General features: G+C 39.8%; 1 protein-coding gene across 4 annotated transcripts; it reads left to right on the top strand.

The window, feature by feature from the left end:
* Positions 1-87: 87 nt before the first annotated feature.
* Positions 88-14,790, top strand: LOC104312157 (tubulin alpha-3 chain). Of its 4 annotated transcripts, XM_069793014.1 has the most exons (6): positions 88-206; positions 9,616-10,070; positions 11,668-11,890; positions 12,402-12,550; positions 13,472-14,152; positions 14,389-14,790. In XM_069793014.1, exons 3-6 carry the CDS (start codon positions 11,770-11,772, stop codon positions 14,692-14,694), a joined length of 1,257 nt encoding a protein of 418 aa, XP_069649115.1. In that variant the 5' UTR covers positions 88-206; positions 9,616-10,070; positions 11,668-11,769; the 3' UTR covers positions 14,695-14,790. The 4 variants fall into 4 exon arrangements, with proteins under 4 accessions (XP_069649115.1, XP_069649114.1, XP_009924588.1 ...); XM_069793013.1 differs by lacking the exon at positions 88-206 and having other exon boundaries at positions 9,498-10,070; XM_009926286.2 differs by lacking the exons at positions 88-206; positions 9,616-10,070 and adding an exon at positions 10,720-10,896.
* The last annotated feature ends 625 nt before the right edge of the window (positions 14,791-15,415 follow it).

The following is a 15,415-nucleotide window of genomic DNA, read 5'->3' as shown; positions in this document are numbered from 1 at the left end:
CAGGAAGGCGACGCTGCTTTCCCGTCGTCCCCCCCGCCGCGCCGCCCGCCAGCGGCGCGGTCAGCCCGCGCGACCCGTGCCGCAGAAGGCAGGCAGCCGTCCCTCCGGGCCTCCCGGCCCTACCGACACACCGCGTAAGCTTCATCGGACACGGGGGAGTGTCAAAACGATCCGTTCGCGGCGGTGGAGAACAAGTGCAATTAACCGTAGGTTACAGAGAAGGGAACATTCACGAGTTTGCAAAGATGCCAGGAGACTGGGAGAGGACGCAAAGGGCAAAGCAGGGGTTTATCAGAATGGGATTTTCTGAAAGTTTATCTTGTAATGAGAATGCGATTTAGAAAGTAGCCTGCCTCATACACTGACCAAGATGAAAGCATCTGGTACACTACCTTATGCAGAAAACAGTACGTTGTTGTGAGTCGTCGATGTATCTGTGTGTGAACACGTCAATCGTTGCCACAATCAGTGACCTTTAGAAGCATTTATACCCTTGCAGGATAAAGCCTTTTGAAAAATACTTTCATGTCACTTAGGTGAAACCACTCTGAAGTTTCCTGCAGCTTCTCCCAAAAACTGTAACCAAATGAGCTGTAATTTAAGTCAAATAGATATTTGCTGTAACCAACAACAGATGAGGAAAATAGAATTTTTCTTCTTCACTGGCCTACTGTTAAAAAAAAAAAAAAAAGAGAGAGGAGGAGTTTTAAAAGCTTCCTTTGCCAAAACCTGAATACTTTCACCCACTGCTCCAGCGTGCTGTTCCATCCCATTAAATAATTGAAATACTTCACAAAGTCACTGAGGCAGCCACTGCTATCCATTGAAAGAAATGTTCTGTCAAAAAGGGATTTATGCAGCAGTCTTCCTGGATTAACCAGGATGCTAGATGAAAGAAAGCTACATAGTTTTATCTAAAGATGCAGGTTAATGTAAAAAAACCAACCAAATAAAAACCCACAACAACAACAAAAAGGAAACCAAATCCCAGCTTTTCAATTATGTATCCTTAAAACTTTGCCGACAACTTCTGTATAAAGATTATCATCAGGGAAAACTATCCCAGAATTAAAATCTAATGTATCCAATGTATAAATTTGTTGGCTTATAATAGATTTGCCAGACTAACTTTGTCAGAGGCTAAAACAGTAAAAGAAAAACCAGATTGTTAGATTGATTTTTGACAGAATTTTCTTCTATGTGAATACATAATTTCTCCTCTTTAGATTCATACCGATACTGCCATGGTCCTAGATAGTTTTAAGACTAACTTACTCCATCTTTAGAAGCCAATTTTAACTTCAGTCTACAGAGATCTTTCAAACTGAAGTGTAGGTTTCTAGGCAAGACCCTTTTTTTCATTAAATTACTGACACATTCTCAGAGATTCAGTGGTTCAAGATGGAGTTTAAAATCTGTCCGTGTACCTGTTTTGGTCAGTGCAAATTCACTAAAATAAAACTTATATTACAGCTTTTACAATTAAAGCTATATAGTTACAAGGAAAACTATAATAAGATAGGATTCTAGGTAACTATTTATTAGACTTTTTTTTTTTGAGAAAAAAAGATTGATAGAACATTCTCCCATAAGGACCTGCACATCTGTCAAAACCAAAAGTGACAGAGTTAATTTACAGTAATTTTCCAACAGAAGCTCTTCTGCAAACTGGACTGGTTCCCACTTGCTTCCTAACTCTTAAGCAATGCATGTGGCAGACTGAAGGGAATCCTACTCTCAGGCAAGCCAGGAGACCTGGGAAGCAGAGCCTAAAACTGAGCTTCCAACATCCACAGTTCCATGAAAACCTATGTAATGAACGGGTTAACTTTGTTCATGAAATCGAGAAGGGTGAAGAGACATATTGAGAGTTAACATATGCCTTGTGTAAATAACAAAAACTTGCTTAAGTGATGCGTGAAGGTCACGGGTCACAGGAGGAAAGCAATGGCTATAACTTACTAGATAAGGGGGGAGGAAAGCAATGGCTATAACTTACTAGATAAGGAGAGGAAGGACAACAGCTGCAATTAACAAAGACTGTATTTCTCCACATCAAAAGACATTCTACATCAAAGGATACTCATCCTTGAGAAAATTTACCGAATCTACATAGTAACAGACCTGCACAAATGAGGAAAGAAGAAGCAGGACAAGGCGGAGACTTACAAGAAAGGGGGTACATGAAATGTATATAAGGAGTGTAACGGTAACATAAAGTTGCGGGCCTGTGGCGGAGCATTGCCTCCCCGGCCGCCCAGTGCTGTTTTGCTCTCTTATCGCTTGCTAATAAATTTGATTTTTTTTATTCAATACAAATTGGCTCCTCCAATTTGTCACGAGCGTTTATAACAACCTACAACAGATAATGCCTTGCAGTCAGAAATGCTAAGGCTTGCACAGTTCACTGCTCTCTCCCTTTCACATACAACTTTGATATTTAAGATTGCTACACATTTGAAGAGGAACAATGTTAAATATCAAAAGCCTTTCAGAAACAAATACTTTTCTTCATTCATTTATACTGTTCATTATCCCCATACTGTTTCCTTATACTTCCCCCCTACCACATAATTTTTCTTCTTGCATACAAAGCTTGCAAGATTTTTGTTATCTTCTCTTGAATCTACCAGAAACACAGTCATCTATAAAATAACAGCATATTCCAGTCTGGTTATTTTCCAATGTGATATGATCAATAAGGCTGAGACCACAAAGATCAGCACACACCATATCCTATAAAAGGTTAGGCTTATGTCCTGTCTGTGTTTTCAAAAGGGCTGTATTTTCTGCATCAGGAGCTCAGTATCTACAGACAAAATATCCGGCAATGATGGAATATCAAGTCCTTTCAGAATTTTTTAAAGGACATTTTTAAATCATAATTTCTCTTGAAGAATACATGAAAGGCTGAATACACAGTCCCTCTCAGAGGCTCTATACTACAGCTAATATTTTTGAGAACTTACTTTCTCAGGCTCATTTCTTAAAGTGAAATAGTGGTCTACAGTGATGCCTCCTCTCATTTCTCCCTTTGCTGACGCTAAACATTTTTTCTGTTGTTACCATAGGATGGCAATGCTGCATAGGCCTATTTTTTTTTTCCTCATCTGTGCCACAGTCATTGCTGTATGTGTAGGATAACTGCCTTTTCATAAAGATTTATGTCCACAAAGAGTCAAGGTGAAAAATCTTCCTGAGCTCACATGACCTATCAGGCTAGAATGGTTAAGATGTACAAGAAATTCTATAACTAAGGAGTATATAAACATGTATAAAAGGATAATAAGAAGAGCTGAACATAATCAAGTTAGTCAGTGGTAAATGGATAATTTTATAGTTTAAGTGTAAATGCTATCTTGGCATGTATCTGCATAACTCTTTCCAGCAGAGTACAATTAATGGCCCCACAGAATTTTTGCCAGTAAAGGAGAGAAAATAGCTTTGTACACAATTCTAAACACCAAAGTTCATGAGAATTAAGTTTGATCAGCTTTAGTTAGACAGTGATAAGGAATAAAAAACATGCATTACAAGAGGCCTAAAAGAGCTTGGCTTACTTAATGTACTAAGACAACGTCTGAGAAACAGAGTATGATTAATTTTTATACACATATCAACAGAGCAAACCACTGAGAGAGGAAGTAGATTATATAACCTAACCAAAATTGTTCACACAAGCACAAATGGTTGTAGCTACTCATACGTACATTTAGACCAGAAATAAATAGAAAAAGATACTAACATGAATAGTTCAGTTCTAGATAGCCCTTCCAGAAGGAATGAGACCAAAATAAATGGTTATCTTTGAGACCAATTTATAATAGGAATTCTGTGACATAGCTGCCTGTGTCAGTAGGGAACTTCACTCAGTAAGTCAGCATCAATGACATACCAGTAAATGGAAGAAAATTAGTAAATCCCCATAATTTGGTACTCTCAGCAAGCCAATGGTCTGAAGATGCAGGAAGGAACATATCTGGAATCTTGAGACAGAGAGTGAAATAGATATGTGGGTCACCATGAGAGAAAAAAGTAGGCATCTTGGGAGTTTGGTGGAGCTCAAAGAGTCTAAGTCATCCTGTGGAAGTGCTTTTCTCTCCTTTGCTTACAGGAGGAGTCTAGAGCAACTGGCTCACAAATAAGTTGCTCCAGTAAGCTGTAGAAGTTATGAGTTACATGAAATGGACAAGGGCCTCTGCCCCTGCTGCGATTCAGACCAGCTTGAACTATTATCATATTGGGCAGGAATTTGAGGAGCACAGAGATTTGCCTAGCAATAATTTGACCCTAACATATTCATGCATCCCTAAGGAAAGAAAAAAATCATCTTCTTGTGAGGACTTAAAAGCAAACAAGTTAACAAGCTAATCTATTTTTATGTAATTAATAAAGGTGGCAGTGTTCTTCACGTGTTTTCCACTACACTTACCTTAGAAAAACCCAAAGCACTGCAATTGGAAACACATCAGCTCAGGTTAGGCTCATGCTTAGCATGAATTAAGCATCACTCCACTGGCTTCAATGAATTAATAGCTATTTCTTCATCTTAATTTTTTACCAGTTCATACTGTTAACAGCAGATCTGTCATTTGCTTTTCTTTAAATTTTTGGGGTTTAGGGTTTATTTTTTTGGTGGTTGGTTGGTTTAGGGGTTTTTGTTTGGGGTGGGTTTTTTTGAGAAAAATAAAAGGTAAACTGCTATATCACTTTTGGTGAAAAGAACAAGATGCAACTGATTGATGTTAGTTAGCAGATGCTTTGCTTCACAAATGTGTGGTACATTTATTCTAGGTGGAACCTCATTTGAAGTAGTCTCTACAAAGCCTGTTTTATTCTAAATCATGCTATAATTTTATACAGTTTAACAAGAGCAATACATGAAAAGCATCAGTTTTAGTCTAATTTCACTACTGTTTTAGCTACTATTCCTGGTAAAAATGAGAAAGAGGTAATCACATTGTTCTCCTTGCTTAACAGTAAAAAAAAGTATGTGGAAAAATTCATTGATGATCTTCATCATAAATATCCTAAAATCATTACAGAGTGGGGTTTTTTGTTTGTTTGGAAGTTTTGGTGGTTTTTTGTTGTTTTTTTTTTTTACGGTTTTATACTTAACACAGGAAATGCCATTAATTACTGCACAGAGTAGCTTTTTTTGCCTGCCAATTACAAGAGCATAATATAAGGAAAGGTCTAGGAATTAATAAATTAATGGAAACAATGTTAGTAATGTTAACAGTATTTTAATCACTGTAATTTCTACTCTAAGAGGGAATATGTTTTAAAAAAATGTAAGTTAATACTGTACTGTATCATCTTGATGCAGCTGAGAAAAAAATGGCAATAGCAATTTTCTTATAAAGAATTCTACGCTACAAAGGAATAGATAACAAGTATTAGATCTTAAGGGTCATTAATTATTTGTTAGTATAGCCTATACTGTAAGAAAATTTGATGAATCAACAAGAGGTACCGATTAATGGAACTCCACAGTGCTATCAGATCTACTTGAATTTTATAGCCTAACAAGAAAGGTGTATAACCTCCTCATTGCAAACCAGTGTAACCTTCAAAACTGCTTGCTTTAGTAATTGCATTTGTGGCTTCTTCTTTACTAGATATGCTAGTTTATAGTGTTTTTATACTGTCTTCCTATTGGTAAATTCTCTAGATTTCTAATATTTACTAGTGAATTATAATAATTCTTGAAATCTCTCTACCAATTAAGGCATATTCTATTTGTGAGTAGTTCTACGTTTCTCCAAACAAGACACTCAGCATTTGAATCATAGTAAATAGTTTTCATAAGGAAGAAGGGCCCAAGCAGCATCTTGCCTAAAGTTATGTTAAAATGTATTAGACATATTGATGAAAACTTAAGAATGATATAAGTGTTGTCACTAGCTAGGAAGTCACTGGAAAAAATGACACCCCAGGAATGATGGCATGCTAAAAATAATGTCATGACCACTTTTGCCCTCTCCAATTTTAATCCCTATCCCATCTTGGCCTGTACCCAAAGTCCCATTTTACTGCAGGAGACTAAACAATAGGCCTTTATTATTGGCTCCAAATGACTGGCTGATTGTTTACGCCAATATAGGAATAATTTACAGACACAACAGTAAGAAAACAAAAATGTATAAATAGAACTTCTAAAAAAATGTGAAAGGACTTGCAAGAGGAAATGGATGGGCAAGGAAAAAAGAAAAAAGAAAAAAATCTTAGCTGAAAGATCTGAAGACCCTCAGTATGTTTAGAGACCCAATATAAGAAGGACATAAAATTGCATTCTAATATAAAGTCTGACAACTTTTACTACTCCCGTGTATTTCAGGATTCAAGCAGACAAACACACATACAATTCAGATGCAAATGCACACTGAGCACATCTCTATCAGATGCAAGTTGCACAAGGAAAACAGGAACGCTGAAGTTAAGGGCACTGTCACTTTTAGAAACTTATACATATTGCCTTGGTATATTTCAGTTACATTAAGACAACGTTGTCTAAAGAAAACTAAAGGTATCATCCTTCAAAGCTGGTTTTCTTCCTTGCATGTACAGAGGGGCCAGTCCAAAAAGGACCACCTTTGAAGTATTATCTGTCATTTATACTGAAAACCACCATCATTTAAAGTCACCTCCATAACTTCTTCAGAAAAGCTATTCACAGAAAGATCTGTAAGATGATACTTGATTGTTTTCAAATAATCAATGCAATTTTATAAAGATGATATATTTTGATATTAATATATTGAAAGTAAAGAAACCTTAATTTTAGTATGTTATTCATAAAAAGAAAACCCCAAAGATAAAAAGGATAAATTGTTCACAAGCAAATATGTCACCCCCATCTTTTTTTAATTTCCAAACTAAATAGAGGATTGCATTCAGCTCAAGGGTCGTTTCAAGAGTTCCCAGCACTGTAGGCAACATACCATCTTCTCTGTATCCCTTCCAGAAAAAGGAAAGGGATGGAGCAGGGACAAAAAGCAGCAGTGATGAGCCTAGGAGACTCAGGCTAGCTGCTCTGAAGAAAAGATGATTCAAAGGAAAGATGCAAATGCTGTTTCTGCTGAGTGGTGCCATCTTTGTGTCGCAAAGGGCTTCTGCCCAACATCTGATTCTTCCCAGTCTTGTTTTCCAGGCTTTATATGAGCAAAGCTAGGACTTTGTGCAGGAAAGTACCTACACTTACACCTGGCCCTTCTAATGCAGTGTTTATGTAAAATGATTCAAGCACAGATTTTTTTCACTCTCAATAGAAATTTTACCAACTTTTGTACTGCAAAATGGAGTTACAACTCACACAGTAAAAAGCAATGATTATGTGGATGTAAATCAGCATAAAGAACTGGACACAATAAAGTATCTGGCACCTTTAAAAATGAGCACAATAAATAAAATTTTTAAAAAAGCCCAAATGGGCCCATTTTCAAATTACTTTGGTGTTTCTAAAACTGTATCTTAAACAGACTCCCTAGTCACACTGCTAAAGATAAGCTTCAGGATGTTTGAAGCACACCACCACTCAAAAGAATTACATTCTCTTTTATCATGGCAATCTTCATTAAAAGCCTACGACTTTCATAATCAAGCTGTACACCTATCTCTTAAAACTCTCCTGTCCTGGGCTTTAAATTAACTCCAACTTTAAGGCCAAAGTCATATTTCAACCATAAACTAGGTCATCTTTAGTACATAATTTATTTGTCTTTGCAAGCCTTTTCTATGCAGCAGGCTTGAAAGGAAGTACGTCAGCCTTTGGTATCTCTCACTTTAAATATAACCTCACCACTAACACCAGTCTCAACTTAGGACATGATCATATGGGTGTGAGTGTTATCTTATTTCCTCACTCCTAGTCCTCTATGTATTAAAGAGCTTATCAATAAACCGGCCTAACCCACAATGCTACCACAGATATAGACATACATTTATTTAAATTATGTACAAAATATCGTGTGTAGATGAAAGCAAGTCATGCCATAGACCTCCTTCAGCTCAATATTCCATAGCAGTATTGATCCTATAAAACTAACAGAAATTTAAAATGGTAAGAATCCTATTGTTACATTCTTGAGTACAAGTGGGAAAATTCTTTTTAGTAAGAATATGGCCATATTTGCATCAGTTCCCAGGTATAAACTGCTTTTATAAAAAGGCTTGTTAAAAAAAATAAATATCAAAACGATAGCAGGAACCAGGCGTTAATCTCAGTTTTAAACTGCTCCCTCAGATGTAGCTTTAAATGCAAGTGGTTGTAAATTATGTAAAACCTCATAAAAAATTGCATAAAACTTGGACTGGAACAACTGAAATCTCACAGAAAAATACTCTAGCTTAAATCATTAAAAAAAAAACAACAAAAACCAACAAAACCCCAAACAAAACCCAACAACAAAACACTATTGAGTTTTGTAGTTTCTTTTGAAAGGTTTTATTTTCTTCTAGAACCACAGATACATAGCTTATATTTTGCAGAGAAACAGAACTTAACTACCTCCAGTAACCTGAAATCACACCTTGTGGGCAGACCCCTGAAACAGAGAATGTCTTTTGCTCAGCTCAGCATTTTTTAAATACAGAGCAAGGATACAATTTACCAGAATTGAATGTGAATAGCTTGACATTTATAGCAACACATTCAATTTCTTTTCCCATTTCAACTTTCAGGCAGCTCCCTCAACAAAGTTAAGTTTTTTCTTCAACTTTCATTCACTCTGTCAGAAAGATAATAATCTAGACTGAATATTTCTATTGTACAAGGCTGTTATTAAGCTATGCCCAAGTTTAAAAAGAAAGTCTTGACAGAAAAAAAAAAGGATTATTTGATTGCAATGCCTTCCTGTCCAATCTTGATTGGAAGTACATTAAAATAAATGAAGACTTCTAGCTAGATATCTTTCTGTGATATTTCTGTTGGCCTGTTAGGCAGAACTAACATTACAGAAGAATAATCTTCTCCGCTGCTAGTAAAAAAATTCATAGAGCACTTCCTGCATTTCGTGGACCAGTTTGATCTCCTCTAGCCTCATGTACCCACCAGGAAAAACCTCCACGCAAGAATGCTACACGGGGAGCCTTACAGGGGATGTGCTGACCACTGGAAAAGAATTAAGTTTTGACAGAAAGGAGAGGGAGAAAGAGGAAAGAAGGGGAGAAAGAACAGGCTGCCCAGAGAGGTTGTGGATGCCCTATCCCTGGAAGCATTCAAGGCCAGGTCTGATGGGGCTCTGAGCAACCTGGTCTAGTGGAAGGCGTCCCTGCCCAGGGCAGGGGGTTGGAACTAGGTGATCTTTAAGGTCCCTTCCAACCCAAACCATTCTGTGATTCTATGAAGAGGAACGAAGAAAGGGCTGAAAGAGGAACGAAGAAAGGGCTGAAAGAGGAACGAAGAAAGGGCTGAAAGAGGAACGAAGAAAGGGCTGAAAGAGGAACGAAGAAAGGGCTGAAAGAGGAACGAAGAAAGGGCTGAAAGAGGAAAGAAAGCGAGGAAAAAACCCAACTGTGGCGTGGCTGCTACTCCAGAAAGCAACCCAGCGTACTCACTTCAGCTCCGGACATCCAGCTTCACCTATCCACCGGGCAGTCTTTTTCTGTTGACAGGGATTTCCAGGCCCTCGGAGGTCTCCTCTCCCCGGCCGGAGCTGCACGCAGGCACTCCTGCCGTTGCCCTGACCGGCAGCAGCCGTCTCGCGGCCTGGAGAATGGCCATTGCAGCTGCGCGCCCCAGTCAAGCCAGAGCTTCGCAGCCGTCCGCAACTCCAGCTTCTGGCCCGAACAACCCCCGGAGCCGGTGCGAGCACAGCTGCCGGCGGCGAGCCCGCCCTAGACCTTCACCACAGCCCTGAGAGCAGCCCCAGCCCACCCCGAGGCGCCTCCCACGCTGCAGTTTACCGCCTCGAGCCGACACCCCCACGCCCAGTGCGGCTCAAGCCCCACCCTGTGGATACGCGACAGCTCGCGCGCTTTTAGGAGAGCATGTGGCAATCATCGCTCCACGTGGGGAGAAGAGCGCCCTCGGCTAATCAGCGGTCTCCGTTCACCTCTAGACCGCCCAGGTAACAGCCAATGGGGAGCCGACACGCGAGGGCGAGGGGCTCGAGGCGGTTGGCCGTCGGCAGTTGGAGCTGTGCGACAGGTGGCAGTGGATGTGGTGTGGTGCGGCGCGGCGCGGCGCGGCCGGAGTTCCTCAGCTTTGCAAGACATCATGGTGGGGAAGGGAATCCTCGGGGCTGGGGAGGGGAAGGGTACTTGGGAGTGCTTCTGCTGCGGCAGTCTGGGGAGTTTGGACCGCATGCGCTGCGGCAGGACTTGGAGGCAGCCTCTCCGTGGAGTCCCCGCGGTAGCAGTAAGGCAGATGGACTGGGGAAAAGGAGAGAAATTGGTGCAGGAGTTAATAGTTCAAGGGAGGCGAGGCACAGAAACTGGCCGCTTGCTAGTAAGACGAGACGTGTAGAAAAGCGACGGACGTCTGTCAGTAGCGGGCGCCTTCCGCGCGGAGGGGTGAGGGGCGGGCTGAAACCTGACCCAGGCGGTAGAGAGACGGCGGGAAAGCACGGCGGCAACCAACCGCATCGCTCCGCCGTTGCTGGGCCGTCTCGCCGAGCCAAGCCGCAGAGGCTTGCGCGTAGCCAATCAGAGGAGAGGAGTGTGGCCGGCAGCCAACGGCACCGCGTGCTCTTGAGAGGGCAGTGGTGAAGGGGCGGGGTGGGCTGTTGTTGCGGGGATTGTTTCTCGCCGGCTGGAAGCGCGGCATGGCGGTAATGCGACGGGGGATGGGGAACGGTGAGGCGGCGTGAAAGCTTCGGGAACTTTGTGCCAACCGAATGGGAGTGGAAGTAAGCACAGAGTTAGTCTCCAAAAGACTTCTGACAGAACCACGGGGTGAGAATCAAAACGTGCAGTCAAGGATACAAGTTTTGATGAAGCCATCAAGAAAACAGGAAAGAGCAGCCCAGATGCCCTACTTTTAATTCACTACCTCTGCTTTTTCCTAGATACACTGTAACAGTAAGCTAGAAAAATGGCTTATTTCCCTCTGGGGTGTAAGACAAAATGGAGGTCTTGAGAGATTAAACATACATGGTACAGTTGCTTAGAATCAAAGGAGCTGGATAAAAGTGGGCGGATGACATTTGATGGGGACTCGCAGATGATTTCACAGAGGAACTCAAATATGTATGAATTGCCAGGGACAATGTACTAAGTGGTCCTGTGCAGGAAAGATTCTTGCAGCAGTTATCCAGTATGCGATTTGGCAACAAATCAAGGAAATTTAGGGATATTATGTAAAGAAGTCTTCCAAAACTAAAGGAAGGTGAAAAAGAGACTAGGCAGAATATTAAAGATACGATATACATGCAGCATGGTAAGGGATGATGAATCTGTATTCACCCTCTATGTTCGTAGAGACTATATTGTCTTTAAGATCTTCCAATATTCTCGAAGTCAGCCCAAGTCAACTAAGGTGAGTAGAGTCTTGTCAGCAGCAGACAATTTGATCAGTTGAATTGTCACTCGAGCAACCAGGGAATACTGCAGCAGAGAAAGATCATGGAAAGATACAACCCGCATATAGGTAGTTATTATAAGAATAAAATCTAGAAGACAGGTAGCTCCATATCTCATTGTCATTGTACTGTTTTTAATTTGCAGCGTGAATGCATATCCATCCACGTTGGTCAGGCTGGTGTTCAGATTGGTAATGCTTGTTGGGAATTGTATTGTCTTGAACATGGGATCCAGCCTGATGGCCAAATGCCTAGCGATAAAACTATTGGAGGTGGAGATGATTCATTTAATACCTTCTTCAGTGAGACAGGAGCTGGTAAACATGTTCCCAGAGCAGTGTTTGTGGACCTAGAGCCAACCGTAGTTGGTATGTACCCAACATTAAAGATCTTCAGTGTAAAAGTGCAGATTCCCTATGGCGTTTTTTGTTTGTTCAGAACACTATATATTTTAAAAGATGTGTGTCTGGATGCTGTTTTGACATTTGAGGTTATTATTTGAAAGAAATGAAATAATGGTCTACCAGTAACAACATTTGGAAAACAATAGAACTTTTTTAGTCTGGATAATCTTTCTAGGCTGCTGCACTGCATCCAGAGTTCTGTTAAATTGCTATCCGCAGTCTTGTCTATACCTGTAATGTAGTTTTCTGAGTGACCTCTGTGTTCTCAGGTACAAATACTGCTTTGTGAGTGCCTGATGTTTTCCCCTAAACAAAAGGGCTGAAGTTGTGCCAACTTTTTAGGCTAGTCAGACAAGCTGTGTATAGTCGGGGATGCTGTCTACACTCTTTTGACATGTGCACTTAGTGTGTAGTCACTAGGCAGCACACACAGAACTGATCAAATTTATGTTGTGGTATTTTGTTTTTTTTGTAGATGAAGTACGTACAGGCACATACAGGCAGTTATTCCATCCTGAGCAGCTCATTACTGGGAAAGAAGATGCAGCCAATAATTATGCCAGAGGCCATTATACCATTGGAAAAGAGATTGTTGATCTAGTGCTAGACCGCATTCGCAAACTGGTGAGAATTCATGCTGCAAGTCAGTATTTAAAATAATTGATACAGCTCTATAGCTATCTATAACGATAGTTTGCTATGTTTTTTCCCTAAGAATTTTGTGCATAGTTGATTGCTTAAAACGGAACAAAACAAAACAAAACTTTTATCTCCTTGCCGTCCCCGTCCCCGGTTAAATAAAAATTCAGTCAGTAAAACTTAAAATTTTTTAGGCTCTGAAATATTATTTCAAAGTATTTTAAGGATACCTCAAACATATTATGAAAGCCTTAAACAAGTGTAACAACCTTTGTTACACTTTTTTGTTTGTTTGTTATTTTCATTTTGAATCATGCCATTATGTGTCATGCAAAATATTGCTAGTACCGTGAACATCAGGTTATGGCTGAATGCTTAGCAATTTTAATTACTTCTCTAGTTTTTTTAATCATGACGTTGCATTGTGAGATATTCACGTAGGATGATATGATTCAAAGTGAAATAGTGATTGTCTACTTAAAATTACAAAAATAAAAAACCCCCTTGTTTTCAACATCTGGTTGATACTTGCTGAAAGCTAGTATGGGAACATAAACAGATCCTAAAGCTGTAACCCAGCTGTAGTTTATAGTAACTTGTCACAGTGGTGCACAGCTGCTCTTGCTTACAGTGGTATTAAAATGGCATCAGAGACAATAGAGAAACTTTTAAGTATTAAAATACTCTATTCAGAAAAAGTTATGCAGAGGCACTGGTACTTTTGAGTAAAAGACATGCAAGAAAAAAGGAAGACAACCTTTCAAGAATGCTGTTTTTTTATTGTAACAGTCTAAACCTAACAAACTTAAGAAAGAAATGCTTTTGAATAATTATTTTAATACTGCTTTCTCCAAAATCATCAATAACTTTTTTTTTTTCTCCCACTTTTTTTCCACCCCATTATAGGCTGATCTGTGCACAGGGCTGCAAGGTTTCCTTATCTTTCATAGTTTTGGAGGAGGCACTGGTTCAGGGTTTGCATCTCTGCTCATGGAAAGGCTCTCTGTTGACTACGGCAAAAAATCTAAACTGGAGTTTGCGATATATCCAGCACCACAAGTTTCCACTGCTGTAGTGGAACCTTACAACTCAATTCTAACTACCCATACAACATTAGAGCATTCAGACTGTGCCTTCATGGTCGATAATGAAGCCATTTACGATATATGTCGTCGTAACCTTGACATTGAACGTCCTACTTATACCAATTTAAACCGATTAATTGGGCAAATTGTTTCATCCATCACAGCCTCACTGCGTTTTGATGGAGCCCTCAACGTAGATCTGACAGAATTTCAAACTAACCTTGTTCCATACCCACGAATCCATTTCCCCCTGGTAACATACGCCCCTGTCATCTCCGCTGAAAAAGCGTATCATGAGCAGTTGTCTGTGGCTGAAATTACCAATGCTTGTTTTGAACCAGCCAACCAGATGGTAAAATGCGACCCTCGCCATGGCAAATACATGGCCTGCTGTATGTTATATAGAGGTGATGTTGTTCCCAAAGACGTCAATGCAGCGATTGCTACTATCAAGACTAAACGTACCATTCAGTTTGTGGATTGGTGCCCAACTGGATTCAAGGTACTTACATAGCTTTTTAAGTGGTTGATGTTTGAAATACTAGGAATTGTATAGTATTCAGAGGTAACAGTCATTCTACAACGTTGTAATGTCCCTGTTAAATCTTTTGATGAAGAAGTGCAGAATAACTGTAAGCTATTCATTTGTTCGTAACCATGGTGATTTTTGATTGTTATGAGAAATCAGTCTTTAAGCATTAGCACTCATGAGGAAAGTTTTCATTTGTTTTCTTGAAGGTGGGCATTAACTACCAGCCTCCAACTGTGGTGCCAGGTGGTGACCTTGCCAAGGTCCAGCGGGCTGTGTGTATGCTAAGTAATACAACGGCTATTGCTGAAGCATGGGCTCGCCTCGACCACAAATTTGATCTCATGTATGCTAAGCGTGCCTTTGTACATTGGTATGTTGGCGAAGGAATGGAGGAAGGAGAATTTTCTGAAGCCCGGGAAGATCTGGCTGCCCTTGAGAAAGATTATGAAGAAGTTGGTGTAGACTCAGTAGAAGCAGAGGCTGAAGAAGGAGACGAATATTTAGAAAACTGAAGTCTAGAAAAATTTATTGGGGGAAAAAAAAGAATTGCAGAACCCTGTTCACTTGTTTGATTGTTTTCAAATAAAGTTTTAAAGGTCCTACCTTCTGTTTTTTTCTTCTTTGCTATTTATTTATGTGTATTTGTGTGCACTTTCCTGTGATCCCAACATGTTCTGAGACATACTCTTTTTGATTTTTGGTTTCTCACAAGCAGGAAACTGCTTCTGCTTCAGGTTGTTACAGTACTAACATCACTGTTAATATTCCAAGCCTGTCTGCACAATACAAAGGAACCTAATCTTTCCTGAAGGTGTTTTCCCAGTAAGGCTGGCTTTGCAGAAGACTTATTAAAATCTCCAGGGTTAGTTAACTGTGTGATACTGTACTTAAGTAATTTACCTGACTAGTTATGGCAGATGCTGTTACCTTTTTGAACAGAACTAGCACTTATTATCAGATTACTTGCTAACAACATAAAACTTGCTACTTAAAAAAAAAAAAAAAAAAAAGAGGGGGGTGACATATGCAGAGGAAAAAGCAAAATTTTCCAACCAGCACACACCCCTTTTGATTCAGATAAAAGGAAGATAAAAGAGCAGATCTGTTAGCTGCTTTAAAAGAGCATTGTAATTTTTTACATTCCTACCTTGGCCCATTAAAAAAAACAATGTCCTTTAACAGTATGTTCTGATTAATATAGCTTTATAGACACTTGGAAGCAGTTAAATTGTA

The sequence above is a fragment of the Haliaeetus albicilla genome, chromosome 9 (genome assembly GCF_947461875.1).
Source record: "Haliaeetus albicilla chromosome 9, bHalAlb1.1, whole genome shotgun sequence".
In the NCBI taxonomy this organism is placed as follows: Eukaryota; Metazoa; Chordata; class Aves; order Accipitriformes; family Accipitridae; genus Haliaeetus; species Haliaeetus albicilla.
The sequence above is the reverse complement of the archived record's forward strand: the minus strand, read 5'-3'. Positions and strand labels throughout refer to the sequence as shown.

Bases quoted from the DNA above. Each gene is read 5' to 3' on its own strand.
- LOC104312157 (XM_069793012.1), top strand. The intron at 11,891-12,401 runs GTATGTACCCAA...TTTTTTTTGTAG, and splicing joins CCTAGAGCCAACCGTAGTTG to ATGAAGTACGTACAGGCACA. The intron at 12,551-13,471 runs GTGAGAATTCAT...ACCCCATTATAG, and splicing joins TAGACCGCATTCGCAAACTG to GCTGATCTGTGCACAGGGCT.